This window comes from Globicephala melas, chromosome 4 (assembly GCF_963455315.2).
Source record: "Globicephala melas chromosome 4, mGloMel1.2, whole genome shotgun sequence".
Taxonomy (NCBI): domain Eukaryota; kingdom Metazoa; phylum Chordata; class Mammalia; order Artiodactyla; family Delphinidae; genus Globicephala; species Globicephala melas.
In genome coordinates this window covers 67142404-67162626 of record NC_083317.1, presented here as the reverse complement: position 1 = coordinate 67162626, position 20223 = coordinate 67142404, and the positions used below count along the sequence as shown (strand labels likewise).

The window sequence follows — 20223 nt, the reverse complement described above, 5'->3', positions numbered from 1 at the left end:
TCATTGTTGATAAATTAGAGCCATCTCAGAGGTGATTTCATGTAACCTAATTTAAAGCTAAATTTTAGTTCACTAAAGTGTAACTTGCATATTCCAGAAGTCAATGTTTTTTTTAAGAAAACTGAAACTATTCTTTTAATAACTGCAGCTGTGTTTCTCAGTTACAAATGTGTTTTAAAATAGTGAACTAAAATTTAGCTTTAAGTTAGGCTGCATGAGAAATCACCTCTGAGATGGCTCCACTTTATCATAAATGACCTTAGGAGCTAAGTCATTTGTGTCTGTGTGTTTTCTTTCCATTGCCTCTAAGAATCTGGATGGGTTAGTGGAAGGTATTGAAGCCACTCTGGCTGTGTCCCTTAGTGGACATGCTTTTCATTGATAAAAGTTTCCTTCAGAGAAAACTTAAAAGATAAGTTATTAATATCATTGGGCATGAGTTTTGTTGGTAGCCAAAAAATCGTTAATTTTTTAAGCATGCTTCAAGTGCCTAATATATGCCAGAGGCTGTGCTAGGTATTGGGAGAGTTAAACAGACTTGAGTTTGTATCCCTCCTCAGCAACTTGTGAACTGAATGATCTTGGACAAGTTGCCCCACCTCTCTCGCCTCAAATTTCCCATCTATAAGATGGGGATAATTGTCTGTGTACCTCACAAGATTAAAATAATAGAAAGGTTTTTTTAGCATGTTACTGGGCACTTAGAGGAAAATGCATATGGCACATTTTTTGCCCTTGAAGATTTACAAATCTAGTTAGACAGGCAGATCTGTTAAGTAAATAGTACTCATGAGAAGCAAGTATAATCCATTCCAGCATTGCTCAGAGTTTGTCTATCCTACTAGCTATTTCTTTAAAAATATTTAAAAAGTTATTTCTTTGGTTAAATAAGTTTGGGAGATGATGAATATTTTGAGAGTCACACTGTATATTCTTCTATTCAAGAGTCTGAGATGTTCTTGGTATAGCCTTACCTTTGTAGTGAACTCAGAGTAGTTATCCCTTATGGATCTTCCTGCTACCATTCTCAGCTATGTATCTTACATTTAAAGGTGCCCCTATGCCATGGATTCAGACCTTTAATGTTTAGTCTTACAGTAGTTGCCAAATTTGCCAGTTTACTTTTCTTTGCAATATTAAAATCTTTACTTAAAAGCATCCTAGGATTAAAGATTTTGTCCACTTAGAGGGGTATCTGTGGAATCTAATTAAGATTCCACTATTTTAAAATAGAAATTCCATTGCTTTATGAAACAACACCAGACCAGTTATAAATATATCCATTATAAGACATCAGCCATGAAGCCAAAATTATTTAAATCTCACATTATAATGAGTTTTTAGTTTTTTAATCTCCAGTTTGCTCCAGGCTTCAGCACCTTTCCTCTTCTATTAGTTGCAGCAAGTTTATGCAAATTTCTTTTACTTCCTTTGTAGCTGGGCTTTCTGCCAAGGTTATTTCTGTCTCTTTGTGGTCAGGTTATTATCTCAGAGTAGTTTCCCTCCCATGTTTTTTGGGGGGAGGGACTGCCCACCACTCACAGTTATGGACCTAGATTCATCAGAGCTTCGGATTCAACAAGAGGTACTCTTTTATAGTCACACCCTTGCTAAAGCACTTTCTTGGGGGTTTCTTCTTTATTTAATCACTTTTCATGGTCAGAAACTTTGTTTTCTGTTAAGTACCCTTTTCCTCAGCAAGGTTTACTGAAGCAGCTAACAGCTGCCTCACAAGCAGGAAAGCTCACAATTTACCTTCCTCTATCATGGTGCTGATACTTAGGTATTTTAATTTTATTTGTTTGACTTTGTAGGGGAAGAAAACAGTTTTTACCTCTATACATTTTAGGTTCGTTGGTTGGGGCCCTGAAAATTATACTGACAAAAACAAAAACAGATTAACAAGAGAAAAACAGTTTCTTAACATGTGTAGCACACGTCACATGGAAGAAACCTGACATGATGCATAACTCAAAGGGGTGGTTAGAATTTGGTCTTATATAGCTCTCGCCCTCTGAGATGGCCCACACTCTGTGGAGTGTGTTTCTCCCAGGGCCGTTCTCGCCTTTTGAGACAGACCACATTTTGTCTATGGAACATGTATTTCTCTAAATAAATCCACTTCTTACCTTAAAAAAAAAAAAATTGGGGCCTATATAGATGTTAACAAAGAATAATTTATAGAGAAGTGACAGGTGAAAAGAAAAGGATTTTAGGCTTCTGAGGGCAACAAACTGTGGGAAGGTAAGTATATTGGGGAAGGTAAATATATTGGGGAACTTATGGAAGATATGGGTTATTTGTGCAGTTCCATCTCTATGGCCATAAAACTTCCTTGGGAGGGGAAATTTATGGCAGTCCTCATTTCTCAGCTGTTTCTGCTTTTAGCCAGTTAAGGGATCCTCTGGGAAGGCTTCTTTCTGTGTTTCCTGATTCTCATTTGCCTCCAGCTCAAAACGATCTTTACGCCAGAGTGGCATATTCCACTACCCTTCAACTTCCCCCTTGAAACCGAGCTTAAGGGCATAACTCTATCTCTTCTTTGTCTGCCTTAGGGACAGTGATTGCTTCTTTGAAATTTTTATTTTTTCATAGTTTATAGAATTCCGTCCAGTGAATGAACCAGTATTTATTTATATAACTCACTATTGTAGGACATATGGTTTGTTTTCAACTTGTTACTATTGTAATGCTATGGAGAACATCCTTTAACATAAGTCTTTACATACGTATTAGATTTTTCCTTATGAAAATAATTAGAAATGGAATTAATTGGTTAACATTTTTAAGGCTTTTGATACATATTTTAAGTATTTCTTCAGAAATATTTTGATGCATGTATCCAAAATATTTCTTCAGAAAGGTTGTAGAGCAGCACATGAAAACTTATTTCATCATACTCTAACTACACTAGGAATTATCTTTGAAATTTTTTTTGCTGTCTGTATTTATATGATTACTAGTGAGGTTAAGCCATTTTTCATAAATACTTCTTGAGTGGACATATAATTATGAAAATTGTGTGTACTTAATGTTTCCATCACAGATCTAAGCGAACAAAGATGTTACTGAAGCTAAGTAGACAGAAGGAAGAAGAGGACTGCAGATTACAACTGCAACTTCAAAGGCAGAGAGCCATGAGACTTTCCCGAGAATTACGGCTGAGTATGCTTGAAATAGTTCATCCAGGTGTGTGGCAGTATCAATTTTATAAGTGTAATTAAGACTGATTAGGATATCTTTTAATAAACCAAATTTCCCAGCTACCTGATGATTTATTTTTTTAAATGGGGACCTTTTCCCTGTTTCTCCTTTTTCAGATAAATCTTATTAAATCTCTTGAGTCAAAAAAAGTAACTATTTTTTTTTGATTAAGGCCTATTAGTTTATGATGAGCAATCTCTCCAGTAATTTTTCTTTTCTTTCAGATAAATTAGTGAAACAAAATTTTATGCTTAAAGATATCTGTCTTTGACATAAAGAACCCCCTTGAACTTAAGTAAGGTGTTAGAATATTGCTACATTCTGCCCTCAGAACTCAGTACAAACCTTGTGACACCTCTTGCCACTTTCGACACACTAAGCTGAAATTAATATTAAAGTGTAGTCTGGGAAATCTGAGTCATTTCAAGATTCCTTTTTAGTTCTACTCCTTCCCCCTTCTACTACTCATTCCCAGTATCCTTCACTAGCCTCATATTTCTTTTTCTTTCCCTTAAATTCAGATGTTTCCCAGGGTTCCATCCTTACCCCATTATTTTCATGTTGCTCTTCCTGAGGTATCCCATCCATAACTGCAGCTTCAACTACCAACTGAGTGCTTAGCACTCTGGAATCTTGTCTGCATCCTCACCCTCTCTCCTAAGCTCTAGACCAGCCCTGCCCAGTAGAACTTTCTACAAAATGAAGTGTTCTATATCTTCACAGTACCAATGGCTAGAGGTAGCTGTTGACTTGAAATGTGGCTAGTGCACTTGAGGATCTAAAATTTTATTTTACTTTCTTTAAATTTATGTAACCAGTTGTGGCTAGTGCCTACTACATTGGACAACACAGCCCTGTAGCCAGCTGCCTATTGGTTAGCTTTACTTAGATATCCACAAGCATCCTCAAAACTAGTCATTATCTTCCCTCACTGATTTCCTCTTCCTGTATTCCTCATCTCTCAGGTAATTGCACCAACAGTCTACTCAGTGTCCCATCTATGAGACATCCTAGAATTTTTTCCCTCCCTCCACATCTAGTTCACCACTAAATCCTATCAATTTTTGGTACTGTCTCTCAAATATATCCCTTTTTATTTTTACCTTCCACCTTATTCTGTCACTTAGCTACTGTGAACCCTAGACTGTATGCTGACTAACTCCCAGAAAGTAAAAAGAAAGTCATCTGTAGAACTAACTGAGTGACTAAAGAGAAACTTAGAACCACGCAGAGTAGGTAACATATATACACAATGTGCTTTTCCCTTTTCGTAGTACTGAATGACTTTCTAACTATTTACTTGTGATTCTTTTTTCTAAATGTTCTTGCTATTGGATTTTTAGCCCTTTTCTCATTCCTCTGAGACAAAAAAAATGATATGAGTCTTTTCCAAAGAAGATGCATAATCTGAGAAAGCTTTTGGAGCGTTTTGTTTCTAAAATCTTATAACCATTGTAAAATAATAGAATTGGGAAAATCAATATTGAAAAAAATAAAAGGACTGCAAGATTGTTGGTACTTTCATTGTCCTGATTCTAGAACTTGAGAAAGCATAGAAGTGAGTATGTTGTAATAGTGTTTGTTATCTTTTTAGGTCAGGTGGAAAAACATAATCGGGAAATAGAAGAGAAATCAGCATTGATTATCCAGAAACATTGGAGAGGGTACAGGGAAAGGAAGAATTTTCGCCAACAGAGGCCATCTCTTGTGGAGTATAAAGCAGCTGTCACACTTCAAAGAGCAGTGAGTCTGAGTTAGTAAAAAGAGTACTGGATTAGGAGGCAAAGACATGGGTTCAAACCTGACTTTCCTGTTTATCTGCTGTAAAGTCTTGGTCAAGTCACTTAGCTTTTCTGAGCCTTAGTTTCTTAAAATGAGAACATCCTTATCACTGGCCAAAATGATTTAGACATTCAGTCCTTAGTATTTCCATAGACCCTTGTACATCATTTACCAAAATGCAGTGTTATTTGTTAATTTTTTTCTTTCTTACTTGAGCAATGAGAATCTCAAGGGTAAGGAACGAAGTCTTATTTATTGTCAGCTTCCTGCATGTGCTTGACATATGAATGAATGTCTACCCTATCTTTTTCACTCAGTTGTTATGTGGATCAGATGACCTAATTTATGGGAAAGTATTTTGTCAATTGTAAAGTCCTGCGTAGGAGCAGCTTATCATATTAGATGTTTTTTAATGCACAGATAATACATTAGGTATAATTAGATCATTGTAATTCTTGAATTATAGAATGGTGTTCTTAAATGATGATCTTCCTGGGATTTATCTGGAGCATAGTAATATTTTATTGCCTTGGAAAAGCATAGTACAAGGCTGTCTATTTCACTTAATGACCAGTTTTCCTAATGTCTAGTTATTATACATAGTTAACGTTCATATTAGGATTTCAGATCATGTAGCATTTAGTTTTATTGTTATTGTTAAACTTATTTATTGTTATTGTTAAACTTTAGGTCAATTTATTGACCTAAATCCCTTTTTGTTGAACTTTGTTTGTTAATCCCTATTGTTAAATCCCTTATTGTTAAACTTTAGGTCAATTTCAGTTTTTCACAGTGATAGATTTTGAACAGTCTCCTTATTGATTTCTCTGATTAAGCTTTTACAAAGATTTTTTTAAACCACTTAAAAAACAGAGTAAATACTAGGGAAATAGGAAGAGATGTCTGCTGCCTCCATCTTTCTCAGGCTCTTTTGGGGATTTTAGGCCATGTGTGCAACAAACCGTCCTGCACCATCACTGAATCACACCCACATCTGCTGTTTACCCTCTGCTAAGCAATGCCACCTAAGGATTAACCCATGGACCCATGGATATCAGTGCCTTGGGTCCTTTCTAATTCCTTTACCTCGTGGCTACCGACTTTTTTTTTTTTGGCTGGGCTCCGTGGCAGCATGCAGGATCTTAGTTCCCCCACCAGGAATGGAATCTGTGTCCCCTGCAGTGGTGCAGTGGAAGCACGGAGTCTTAATTACATGTGGAAATGCTAATATTTTACATATATTGAGTTATGCTTATGTAACTCAGTACATGCAAAATATTAATTTCACCTGTTTTTACCTTTTTATTCTGCCTCCCAGAAAATTAAAAATTACATATTTGACTCATTTTATATTTCTATTAGCACTGCAGATGACCTTGATAACAAAAAAGGAAATAATTATCAATTTCACAGAACGAAGTTGGAATATCATTTCATTGAACTTATCCCTCAGGAGGAACTGGTTATTAGTGTCCTTGGCAGACAAAGGCCAGAACTGTTGTTTACCTTCTGTCCCTCACTTTGCGTAAAAGAGAGGCATTGTTTCTCAGATAGATAAAAATCAAGAAAACCTTATGTACACCTGCTCATTTCAAATTACACATCCTTACGTAAACAAGTTGGAGTTCTATGTAGTGGTATAGTATTAGAATTAAATTTGAAGAATTAGCTGTCTTTTCCTTCTTAATGTTCCAGGATTTTCTTTTCTTGCTTTTTCATCTCTTAAGCTCAGAAGGGGCCCCCACGAACACTGGAGTACTGGGTACCCATGGGGCCAGGCGGGACCGGTGCCATCGATCAGTTAGCAGGACCCCACCCTCCCCGGCCAGCTTTAGACTCCCAGGGGAGTCTCCAAGGGAGATGGCCAGGGATGCTTAAATGGTCCTCTGCAATTTGGTGCAAGTGGCAAATGACTTTTCTTTCTGCAGAGCACTGCAATCTGCTAAGCCTCAGCATGCTCGCATTTTAGCCTTTATATGGCATCCTGCAAGGTTACCCTCAGTGCTTAGCTGGGAGCAGTCAGAAGGGGTTGGAGCATGGGTCCGCAGAAGCATTGGCTGACCTTAGTTTAAAAATCTGGATCCATTTTTACTGTTTGATGAATTTAAAGGCGGTAGACCAGGTGGATTTCCTGATCACCCACACTGAGGTTTTGAAACAGTGTATTACCTCCTGGAAGGGGGTTATCATGGCCAGCGAAGACTTCTGTGGACATGCTGGTCAGTTGAACACAGGAGACCTACAGTGGATGACCATGGGCTGGGGCATTGTGCGGAGATGCCTTGCTCGGAGGAGTCAGTCCATGGCCTACAGCTGTGGGTTAATTTGAGGAGCTCACAGAAGATGGTGGAGCCTTGGTACCAGGAAGTAAAAAGCAGCAAAATCCCTAAACCCGTAAGGATGGTGTTACTGTTGCTGTCATTTCTGGAGAAGCCCTGGGAATCAAGTCCAAGATTTACACTTACACACCAACTTTATATTTGGAGTTAAGATTGGACCAAGGAGCAAAGCATTCCCAGCCTATTCCTAAAGGGTGATCAAGCTTCATTTATACCATATCTGGAAACGTGCATATTGGACCTAACACCCAACAAAAGATAGAACCTCATCACACAGCTGTGCTGGGGGAAGGTGACAGTGTCCAGGTGGAGAACAAGGATCCTGAGAGAAGCCACTTTGTCCTAATTCCTGAGGAGCCATTAAGAGAACCAGTTGTTGGGCTTTCCTGGTGGTGCAGTGGTTGAGAGTCTGCCTGCCGATGGAGGGGACATGGGTTCGTGCCCCGGTCTGGGAAGATCCCACATGCCACAGAGCGGCTGCGCTCATGAGCCATGGCCACTGAGCCTGCGCGTCCGGAGCCTGTTGCTCTGCAAGGGGAGAGGCCACAACAGTGAGAGGCCCGCATTCCGCAAAAAAAAAAAAAGAAAGAAAGAAAGAAAGAGAACCAGTTGTTGGGACTCCCCTGGTAGCGAGTGGTTAAGAATCCACCTGCCAAGGCAGGGGACATGGGTTCGATCCCTGGTCCGGGAAGATCCCACATGCCGTGCAGCAACAAAGCCCTTGCGCCACAGCTACTGAGCCTGTGCTGTAGAGCCTGTGAGCCACAACTCCTGAAGCCCGCGTGTCTAGAGCCCGTGCTTTGCAACAAGAGAAGCCACCGCAATGAGAAGCCTGTGCACAACTAGAGAAAGCCCATGCACAGCAATGAAGAAGACCTAGCGCAACCAAAAATAAATTAATTAAATAAATAAATTTTAAAAGAGAGAGAGAAACAGTTCAATATGGAGAAGTGTGCTGACCCCTAAAGAATCCAAAATGTGATTCTTTCTTGACTTGAAATTTTTGTAATCTTTTGTTATTGTCAATGAGGTGCTACTAGTTTTCAAAAATTACTTAGACTCCTCATGTAAGGACACAGCCTCATATACTGCAGAGACACGAAAACTATGACAAGATGTGCCAATTTTTTTTTATCAGATCAGTTCAGTTCTTGACATCAGCCAATGCTATTTAACTGACAACTACAGTAAATCTTTTTTTTTTTTTTTTTTTTTTTGGTGGTACACAGGCCTCTCACTGTTGTGGCCTCTCCCGTTGTGGGACGCGCAGGCTCAGCGGCCATGGCTCAAGGTCCCAGCCGCTCCGCGGCATTTGGGATCCTCCCAGACCGGGGCATGAACCCGTGTCCCCTGCATCAGCAGGCAGACTCTCAACCACTGTGCCACCAGGGAAGCCCCAGTAAATCCTTAAAGTTCTCATCATAAGAAAAAAAAAAATTCTCTAACTACGTATGGTGACAGATGTTAACTAGACTTTTTGTGACAATCATTTCCCAATATATACAAATATCGAATCATTATGTTGGACACCTGAAACTAATATAATATTGTATGTCAATTATACCTCAATTAAAAAAAATAAAGAAGGTAAAAAGAACTAAAACTACAAAAATGGTCATAATAGAACCAAACCTAAGAATGTTTTTAATAAAGAGATTGCCATTGCTGATGACAGCCTGCAGTGGATGAGTGAGGTCTAATTGCATATGTTTATCTGAAGTTTGGTCTTTATAATCATACACAATCCTAAAAACCTGTTTTACCATCCTCGAGGATCTGATGCTGGGAAAATAACCGTTTGCTATTCAGATATGCCTGAGTTTGTTTCAAATTAAGAACTACAGAAATATGCACCATTTTAGTGGTAGAAGAAAATTCTCATCACCCAGAACTTTCTGAATGTCTCTTTTTACTCTAGGTTCATTTTTGATGCACACAAATGAAGAGATTTCTCAGGCCATTCTTGATTTCAGAAATGTGAAAAATGGCTTTGAAAGAGCTAAAACCTGGAAATCAAAGACTGGAAACTAGTGACAAGCACAAGGGCAGGTCTGGCTGCCTTCTAGAATTTTCCATCTGTGGCATCCACCAGTTCAGTGCATCCAGTTTCCAAAGTTGCCAGTGCTTCTAAAGAATTCCACACTAAAGTGATAAACATGGTTTTTATAGCAATGTATGTGAGATATTTCCTGGCACAAGCAAATAAACCTAATTGTTCCTTCTTAAAAAAAAAAAAAGAAGCAGCTCAGAAAGAAGGTGATGTTTGCTGGCGTCTGCTCTCTAGAGCCAGAATGATAGCTAATTCTTGCTACTTGATTATAGCAAAACAGTATCAAATATACATATCTATTAAAGACCAACAACAAAAGCACTTACTGAAACAAACCAGTTGAAAAAATAAACATTGGGAGATAAATACAATTTCAGAGAGTCCTAAAATGACAAAGAATGAGGAAAAGAGACAGAGATGTCAAGGTGGACTTTTCTGATCTAAGGGCAAAAATTCCTCTGTTCTGGAAACTTTACTCTGAGTTCCCAGAGTAGCATCATAAGCCTGGCTTCATACTAAAAGCAGGAAGTAGAGGAAAGATAGAAGGAGAAGCAAGGAAGAAAAATCAAGAAAAGGGAAGAATAGAAGAAAAGGAGAAAATCTCAATAGGAGAATGTAAGCGCAATTGAAGGCTCAAGTACTATAGTAAAAACAAGGGTATTAAGGAAATCTTTATACTGAATGTGAAAACCTCCAAGCCCTTTTTTCTTCTCAGATCTCAGTGCTGTCAGCCAGGCTTGTATCCTGTAAACAGTAGGTTGAAAACATTTTCTTTAGGAAATCTGAACAGCCCAAGGGAATAGTTATACATGTACTCACAATGAGGTACTCCAATGAAACAGCCCAGTTCAGTAGCCCTATAAAGAAGTACAGAATAGATAAACCCTACCCATCTGCTCAGCATTTCTAAACAGCTTTTTAGTGCCCACTCTTAAATATCAGCTGAAAGTATCACTGGACGTCTGCAGGAAGCTAAGGCCAAAACAAATAGAATAAAACTACTTGGTGGAAATAGAGATATTGCAGGGATAAGAAAACTTTTAAAATGTATTATTTTCTCTGAGAGCTAAAAGAAAATAATACATGAAGCAAAAACCAAGATGCTGGATAACAGGGAACAAATGGAATAAAATTTGACAGAAAAAAGAAAGACATAATAAAAGGGCTAGAAAAAAAGGTTTGGGAAATCTAGAGAGCAGGGCAAAAAGAAACCAGAACCAGTCTAGGAGGTCAAACATTTGAAACAAAGAAAAAAAAAAAACTGGAGGAGAAGAAATCAAATAATTTAAGATTTCTCAGAATTGAATATCATGTGGTTTAGATTAAAAAGACTGAATGTCCAATACAATGACAAAAATACACTCACATCTATTTCACATTATTGTGAAATACACTGGGGCGAAAAGTACTCCTCAACAGCATTATTGGAAGCTAAAAGATATTGGAGTAAGGCTGTCAAATGTTTGAGGGAAAATGATTTCCAACTAGAATTCTACATCCAACTAAACCATCAGTTAAAGGTAAAGATACACTAAAGACATTTTTATGCATCACAAAGTCTCTGAAACAAAGGAATAACCCAAGAAAGGACAACATGGAATCCAGGAAACACAAAGGAAAGATGAAAAAAGTCACCAAGATGATGGGGAATGGGAGATCTCGGGATGACAGCTATGCACCAAGCATAGGGAATAATCTATCCAGATTGGAACAAGTCAGAAAGCTCCAGAATATGTGTATCTAAGGAAATTAATTTGATAGATTGCCTGATGTGTTTTAATGTATGAACAGTTAGGGCAGAAATTGTGATAATCAGTGATAAATATATAGAAAAATAAGCACAGGAAAATAATAGAGTTATTAATTCCAGTGAAAATAAAAATATGCAAAGAAGAAAAAGTAATCATCACTACATGGTTGAAAAATGAATAGCCTTTATGTAGTCATAATAATGTAAACACTGAATATTAACTAAAATTATGATTTAATAATATTGGATATTTGGAGATATAGAAAGTATGTGTGAAAGAGAGCTAAGTCCTTATCTTTCATACAAGAAAGTCAATAGATAATACCTATCACTGAAAAAAATCACAAAAATGTAGATGGAGATAAACATCAGAAGAAAAACCTGAAAGAACTAAAGTTGCTGTCTTTGGGGGAGAGGTTTTTAACAATTCTTCTAAAACTGACACTTTAAACAATAGTTATATCAACAAACTTTTTGGAAAGCATCAAATAGTAAAATATTTTAGGTTTTGCTGGTCATACAGTTTCTTGGAACTATTCGACTCTACAGTTGTAGCCCAAAGGAAGCTGTGGATAGTATGTAAACAAATGAGCATGACTCTTGTTTCAATAAACATTTGTAGACACTGAATTTTGAATTTCACATAATTTTCACATGTCATGAATTAATTCTTTTCCTTTTGAACTTTGTAATCATATAAAATGTAAAAAACCATTTTTCAGCTGTTCAAAAACAGGCAGCAGACTGGATTGACCTGTGGGCCATAATTTGCCAACCCTTGCCTTAAGCAATGTGAACATATAACTTTGATGAAAGTAAAAACTACAAAGAAGGGAGAAGAGTGAAAAAAAAATTGGGCAGAATAATTTCAGATGTGTCTCCACATCTTGCCTGTTAAAAGATTTCTTACCAGGAATTCATTCTGAAGGACAGGAGAAAGCACATTCATTTACCAAGCTTTTTCTTGTATACCTTCTCCTTGATCTTTACAATCCTTTGGCTAAGTACAATTGGGATCCCTGTTTTCTGTAGACATAGAACCTATCCTATAGAGATTGAATGAGTTGCCCCAAATCAAACAGTTTTATAAGGGGCTAGAATTAAGACTAGAACCCAAAGCTGATTTCCCTTTTTTTTTCTTTATTGCCTTCTGTACAAATAATACATGAATATATCCTTGTAAAATATTAAAACACTACAGAAGAATATAATGATAAAGTTATTGTCCTCTGTCACCCCAGTCACAATCCTATCTTTCTCCCCATACATAAAAGGGTTAACAGCTGTTGTCACTATCATATGTTTTGGTAGGAAGGAAATAGTTCTGCTAGGGAAGAAAAAAAATCACAAATCTTTTTTTTTTTTGTCCCAGACTCTTAAATTCCTAGCGAAGTGCCGTAAGAAAAAGAAACTATTTGCTCCTTGGCAAGGACTCAGAGAACTCACTGATGCACGCAGAGTTGAACTGAAGCATCAAGTGGATGACTATATCAGAAGACATCCCGTATGTAGGCTTTTGTGCCATGGTACCAGTGTTACATTATTGCAGTGGGTGATATTCACCAACAAATAAGTGTCTCAGCTGTATATGTACATTTATTTTTGGCATAAGGTAATGCAGTTGCTTTACCATAGTCAATGGATTTGGCGTCTTATAATTACGTGGACCATATAAGTAAAGTCAATAGTAAGGGAGACTTCACTTCAAATTAGTGGTTTTCCGTACTGCGTCAGCAAGACTTCTTCACATCCTCACCAACATTTATTATTTTCACATCCTAATGAATGTGAAGTGGTATTGTGATTTGGATTTGCATTCTCTAATAATTAGTGATTTTGAACATCTTTTCATATGTTTATTGGCTATTTGTATATCTTTTTTGGAGAAATTTCAATTCAAGTCCTTTGCTCATTTTTTAATCAGGTCGTTTGTTTTTGTGTTGTTGAGTTTTAGGAGTTCTCTGTATATTCTGGATATTAATCCCTTATCAGATGTATGATTTACAAACATTTTTTTCCATTCTGTGGGCTGCCTTTTTACTGTTGATAGTGTCCTTTGATACACAAAACTTTTTCATTTTGATGAAGTACAGTTTGTCTGGTTTTTCTTTTGTTGTCTGTGCCTTCAGTGTCATATTTAAGAAATCATTGCCAAATCTAATATCATGAAGCTTTTCCTCTGTCTTTTCTTCTAAGGGTTTTATAGTTTTAGTCCTTATGTTTAGGTCTTTGATCTCTATTTTTTTTAATGCACTGTGTGTGATTGTGATGCATTCTCCTGTTAAAAAAAGAAGTGCTGCTCTAGCCATACTCTAGTACACCTGTTACTCTGTGGCTGAAAAGTAAGGTGTTAGCTGGAACAGGGCTGTATCCAAGATCCATGAACTGGAATATTTGAGAAAGCTGGGGTGTCAGAAGCTCTGTCAGCTTCAATGTTGAGATTATTTCATCCTTGTCCAAACTAATTAGGTAAGTTCCTTTTAAAGTAGCTGACTAGCCAAAAGAATATGGTCCTTTGAATGATTTTGTCCCTTGTTCTGTGAAATTAGAAGCCGTTATAACATTATGGCTTAGATAAGTTTGGGAGTGGGGATAGGACAAGAAGTTAGGTAGTCTTACCAGGTGGGGCTAGAACAAAAGGATTGGTCTTGTTACTCCTCTTCCAGGCCAGTATCTTTACCAAACCATTTGTAATTTTCACTATGATTTCTCAATCTTATCTCTTCTCCCAGAATACCATACTATGTGAGGAAGTGAGGTATAGGAGCATACCAAAAAGAATCTGGCCCACCTGCATTTTCATTTAAAGCTGCTTTTAAGAGGCTATTTAATGCTTGCTCAAGAGTACAAGGTAGATATCAACCATAACATTCAATTGATGAGAGACAGCTAAGCATTCTAGAACCTCTACTAAGTGGTTAAGTGAAACATACTTTGATATATGTGTCCTTCATGTGACACTTTTTTTGTCCTTTGTTCCCAGGGCTCTGAGGTATCAGATGTGATCAGCAGGGAGCTCCATTCCCAAGCACAAGAACGACTGCAACACTACTTCATGGGCAGGGCTCTAGAAGAGAGAGCCCAACAGCACAGGGAGGCACTGATGGCTCGGATCAACACCAACATCGAACAGTTGATGAGTATGTGCTCATTCCATTTTTGCTTCCTAAAAGGAACAGCCTATGTAAGATTTTGTGACATCTAGATCTTCAGAAGGAAAACACCATTTAGTGGTCTATTAACCCATCTCCTATCCTCAGAAATTTCTCCTTCTAGATCATATCACCACACAATGATTTCAAATGATGCAGACCCCATAACCTTCTTGACTGCTTCCCTCAGCCTTGTGATCATTGATATGTGTCAACTCAGAAAAGTTATTAATTATAAAGATGCTGAGCCCTACTAGCCAGATTCTGTTATACAGTATGAAAAGCTTTTTGAACATATTTTAAAAGTAGATGATGAGAGTGGTTATGGTGGCACTTTAATGAAGTGTTTTCACAAAAACTAATTCATCTGCTTCTCACAACCACTGGTGCATTTAATGAGAGATCCCATCCATGAAGCCAGTGTCTCAGATGGCCTCTGAAACACTTTTAGTATTTGTGGAGCAAAAAGGGCCAGGGTCCTCTCTTTAGTGCCATTACTTGCAAATTTTGTGTTTTTGAATGGATAGGTGGCTGGAACTGAGCCTCTCATCTGTAAGGATTCTGCTATTATATTAAAAGTTTCTGCTCTTTTAAATAAACCATCTAAAAAAATCTACCTCTTTCTTTTATTCTTTCCCTTTAAACACGGAAGCATGGGCTACAACTTGTGAATAGTCACATGCCATCTACAGCTGACAATAATAATAGACTCAGAGTTGGAACCTTGTTTTTGCCTGCTATTGCAGAGTTCCAACACTGTAGTTTCCAAGTTCCTGTTTGTTTGGTACAGAACTCTTCCACTCACCTTTTTATTTTCTGTTTACTATAGAAGCACCAAGTCTGAAGGAGGCAGAAGGAAAAGAACCTGAGCTCTTCCTAAGCAGATCCAGGCCTGTGGCAGCCAAGGCCAAGCAGGCCCATCTTACCACCCTGAAGCATATACAAGCACCCTGGTGGAAGAAGCTTGGGGAAGAGGCAAGAGATGAGATTGATGTCCCAAAGGATGAACTTAGTATAGAATTAGGAACTTTATTCATTGGTGGAACCAAACCCCCTTAAGGGAGTTACCTGGAGGAATGACAAATTATATTTCTAGAGATTATATGGGTTCTGCCTCTGACATGCTAGTAGACTAGCGTTATCCTAACTCATGGTTTTCCAGAGGTTCCTCTCCAAACAAGACTTGAAGGCAGTAAGCAGAGTTATCTTCTACCTTGATTTCAGTTCTTTTTCTTTATCCATACTTCCATCCTTGGCCACACATAAAAATTGGTATGACTTTTATTATGGAACTAAACTCAGCATTGTATTCTATTGCATATATGAAATGTGATATTTCTATTTTTGTTTCTGCTGTTTTCCAACTAAAGTGTTTTCTGAATATTTTCAACAATTGTTCTGAAAAACTTGTCAGGGTTACTTCAGCTTTTCACACTTATTGATTTTTCTATTAATATAGGAAATGTGCTCTTGGCATTTATTATGGTGAGGAAAAGAAGTGGTCATTTGAAAGACATTTGACTATTTTCGACCAAACAGTGTTTGAACTCAATTTATATCTTGTTATTTCTAAAAGGAACTACATTAAAAAGTCCTCCTAGGATTCAGTGCAAGAAAAATTTCTCCTGATAAAATTGCATTCTTTGTATTAAACTAAGAGAACTATATAACACACTATTTGCATTTTGATTTGTCTCTTAGGAATCTCAGAGCTAAAACAATGCTTACTTTCTGTTACGATTCTCAATACCTACATGATTATTTGGTTCCAATCTAATAATTTCTGATTTTCCTGTTTATCTTTAACTGTGTTTTAATACCAGAAGCCACCTCTATGTTTGTGCTAATATGGAATTTAAGTTAAAATCAATTAAATCATTGACTCTGTATCATAAGGAACCTGGAGTGTGCTTTTTCTATAAATGAGTAGGAAAACCAGTATTTCTGGATAAGAAGACCAAATACTATAATGTTGTTCATCCCACCAAAGTTAGTTTAGTAAAATTCTAGTCAAGATTCTAATGTAATTGTTATTCATAATTGAAAATGAATAAAATTCATTTGTAAGAATAAGGAGATGAGAGTTCTGATTTCACTTAGAATGTAAAAATCTCCATGAGAATGTTTCTTCCATCTTAACAAAAAAAATGCCAGGTAATCTATAAAAATCATTTTTCTTGAGCCTATCAGATAGTTGAGGCCTCAAGATAACCAAGTAAATTGATGGGACTCAGTATCTGTGAAATAAACCATTTCATCTTTTTTTTTTTTTTTTTTTGACTGCATTGGGTCTTCATTGCTCCACGTGGGCTTTCTCTAGTTGCGGCGAGCGGGGGCTACTGTTCATTGTGGTGCATGGGCTTCTCATTTCAGTGGCTTCTCTTGTTGCCGAGCATGGGCTCTAGGCACGCAGGCTTCAGTAGTTGTGGCATGCGGGCTCAGCAGTTGTGGCACACGGGCTTTGTTGCTCCACCGTATGTGGGATCTTCCAGTACCAGGGCTCGAACCCATGTCCCTTTCATTGGCAGGCGGATTGTTAACCACTGCACCACCAGGGAAGTCCCCCATTTCATCTTTAGTAGAGCACAAGAGTCAAAGGTGGCTGGATAGGAAGAAATCAACTAAAATGTTAACAAATTCTTAGGAGTCCTAGGTGGTGCAGTGGATAAGGCTGCACTTCCAGTGCAGGGGGCCTGAGTTCGATCCCTGGTCAGGGAACTTTATCCCACGTGCATGCCGCAACTAAGAGCTTGCATGCCACAACTAAGGAGCCCACGTGCTGCAACTAAGGAGCTGGCTAGCCACAACTAAGGAGCCCGCCTGCCGCAACTAAGACCTGGTGCAACCAAATAAATAAATACATGTTTTAAAAGCAAAACAAAAAAAACATTCTTAATGGCCAAGTGTGGGTAGCATGTCAGTTTAGAATATCTAGGGACTTCCGAAGGAGAAGTTAGACCTTTACCAAACACAAACAAGAAAGTTTGGGAGCAGGGCAGGAGACCTGCAGAGATGCCTTTAGTGGCACAGGCAAACATGAAGTGATAGGCTGCTGTTGGGTGACATGCCCAAAGACTCACCTGCTTTCCCAAACCCTTCTCTTAAAAGTCTTAAGCTGCTAGAGCAGGGGCAGCAAGCCCTCTTACCTCCAAGGCTCAGAGAAAATTCCATTGCGCTTAAGGAAGGGACAGAAACAAAACCTAGCTGTCTGTGTGGGGGCAGGGGGGGCGTGTGGGGTAGCGAACAGTCTAGCCCCAGATACAAGTAGAGATCCAGTGTTGCTGAGGGCAGGATAGAAATAAAAACCCTCTCTCCTGGGAGGGAGGCAGGAAATGATTTTGGGCCCAGAAATCCTACACCAATACAAAGCAGATGTCTGCTAATGCTAATGATTGCTACTGAACTTTAATGATTAAATATTGAAGACTTTATTCATCTTATAACAAAGTTTGTACCCTTTAACCAGCATCTCCCCATTTCCCCCACCTAGCCCCTGGGAACTACCATTCTACCTTATGTTTCTGAGTTTGACCTTTTTTTTGAATTCCACATAACAAGTGATGTCATATAGTTTTTCTCTGTCTGGCTTATTTCACTTAGCACAATATCCTCCAGGCTCATCCTTGTCACAAATGCAGGATTTCCTTTCTTCTCATGACCAAATAGTATTATATGTTTATATTTTCTGACATTTTCTGTATCTATTCATCCATTAACACTTAGATTGTTTTCATATGTTGAAGATTGTGAATAATGCTGCAATGATGTCTCTGAGATACTGATTTCATTTCCTGCAGGTATATACCCTGAAGGGGGCTTGCTGGATTACATGGTAGTTCTATTTTTGGTTTTCTTTTTTTTTTTTTTTTTTTAGGAACCTCTATACTCTTCCATCATGGCTGTACCAATTTACACTCCAACCAACAGTGTACAAGGGTTTCCTTTTCTCCAATTCTTGCCAACACTTGTTATCTCTTGTTTTTTTTTAATAAAACATCTTAACAGGTGTGAGGTGATATCTCATTGTGGTTTTGATTTGCATTTCCCTGATGATTAGTGATGCGGAGTACCTTTTCATGTACTTTTTGGCTGTGTGTGATATAATATTATCCACTGGAGTTAATGCAAACTCCAAAGTTGAGGTCATAGTCCCCAACAAAATTCCCTCATAAATTTAGATATACCCAGACTGCCCACACTTCTGACCAACTTACCACAAATTTGGGGGTTCCCGCAAACCTATCAGGTTTGATAATTCTCTAGGATAAACCAGAGAACTCAGGAAACATTATACTTATGACTAGTTTTGCTGTAATGATACAAATAAGGTTTAGCCAAGTAAAGAACACTTAGGGCAAGGTCTTGGAGGATCCCAAACATGGAGCTTCCATACCTTCTCCCCATGGAATCAGGATGCATCACCATCTTGGCACACTGATGTGCTCACCAACCAGGAAGTTCAAATGACCCTTAATGTTCAGAATTTTTACTGGAGTTTCATTACATAGGCATGATTAATTGTACCACTGGCCATGTGACAGAAAGCAATCTCCAGCCCCTGACACCTCTCCAGTGGTCAGAAGGTCAGGCTGATATCATGTGGCTCAAAGCCTCAAAACTCTAATCCCTTTGAGCCCACCACAAAGATTAAAGACACTCCTATCGCTCAGGAAATTCCAAGGGTTTAGAAGCCCCATTGCAGGAACTCGAGGCAAAGAACAAATTCTTTACTGTACAACAACCCCACATTAACTGTCTGATATAAAGAGAGATGTACCCATATCTGGGCATAAGCAGTATCTACCTTAGTCCTTTCTGTTCTATACATGTATGACGTTTAGTCAAAAATTGAGACACACTAAAAAGCTGGGAAAAAAAAAAACTTTTGTCGAGATGACAAAAGATTCAGATTCAGAGATTCAGAGATGACTCAGATATTGGAACTCACAAAAAAATACCTTAATAACTGTGATTAATAAAAGACAAAATGTAAAAGTAAACAACGTGCAAAAACAAATGGGGAATTTCACAGAGATGGAAGCTTTTAAAATAGATTAGTGGAAATGCTAGCAAAAGCACAATATCAGAGGTTACGTTTATTAGCAGTTCTTTGACAGGCTCGTTAGCAGACTAGAATTGAATAAAGAATAGGTAACTTTGCCAATACATCAATAGAAATTTTCCAAACAGAAACACCAAGAGAAAAGAAAAAAATGAGGGGTGGGGAAGTAAGGAGAATAGAGCCTCCAAGAGCTAGGAGACAATATCAAACAATATGACATGCAAGTAATTGAAGTCCCAGAAGTAGAAGAAAGAGAAATGAGGTAGAAATAGATGAAGTAAAAATGGCCAAGGATTTTTGAAAAATTAATGAAACAGATTCAAGAATCCCAGAGAACCTCAAGCAGGATAAAAAACAATTATGTTACAAATGTAAAAGCACACCTAAATACATCATAGTCACATTGCTTCAAATCAAAGATAAATAGAAAATCATGAGAGCAGAGAAAAAGGAAAATTTTATACCAAAGCACAAATATGAGTTTCAATAGACTTCTCATCAGAAACTATAAAAGCCTGAAGACAATGGAAATGACATCTTTAGAATGCTAATAGAAAAAACTATCAACCCAGAATTCCATATACAGCAATAATATCTTTCAAAAAATTAAGGCAAAATAAAGATTTTTTCCAGAAAAACAAAGCTGATCATAAAGGAAAAACTAAGATTTTTTAAAAGAAGGAACAGGATACAAGATAGAAATTAGATCTACACAAAGAAAAGAAGTGAGGGAAATTGTAAAAAGTAAATATAAAAGATTTTTTCTTATTTTTAATCAATTTAGAAGTTAATTTACTGTCAAAGATAGAGAATCTCAAAAGCAGCAAAAGAGAAGTGACTTGTCACATACAAGGGATCCTCAATAAAATATCAGCAGATTTGTT

The 20223-nt window shown here is 37.6% G+C and overlaps 2 protein-coding genes across 5 annotated transcripts in view; both read left to right on the top strand.

Annotated features, from left to right (window-relative positions):
• IQCB1 (IQ motif containing B1) overlaps nucleotides 1–16513 on the top strand; it is a 46254-nt gene extending 29741 nt beyond the window's left edge. For all 4 annotated transcript variants that reach the window (XM_030857940.3, XM_060298135.2, XM_030857948.3 and 1 more), the window contains exons 11-15: nucleotides 3047–3189; nucleotides 4799–4947; nucleotides 12498–12629; nucleotides 14109–14265; nucleotides 15107–16513. In XM_030857940.3, the coding sequence (XP_030713800.1) occupies nucleotides 3047–3189; nucleotides 4799–4947; nucleotides 12498–12629; nucleotides 14109–14265; nucleotides 15107–15336 (811 nt within the window). In that variant the 3' untranslated portion in view covers nucleotides 15337–16513. The remainder of the gene's footprint in view (nucleotides 1–3046; nucleotides 3190–4798; nucleotides 4948–12497; nucleotides 12630–14108; nucleotides 14266–15106) is intronic.
• PIR (pirin) lies at nucleotides 5278–9462 on the top strand. Its single transcript, XM_060297574.1, is given in 6 exon segments — nucleotides 5278–5305; nucleotides 6989–7170; nucleotides 7172–7253; nucleotides 7256–7378; nucleotides 7381–7725; nucleotides 9244–9462. Coding segments are annotated over 6 exon segments (873 nt in total). The 3' UTR covers nucleotides 9357–9462.
• Nucleotides 16514–20223: the final 3710 nt, after the last annotated feature.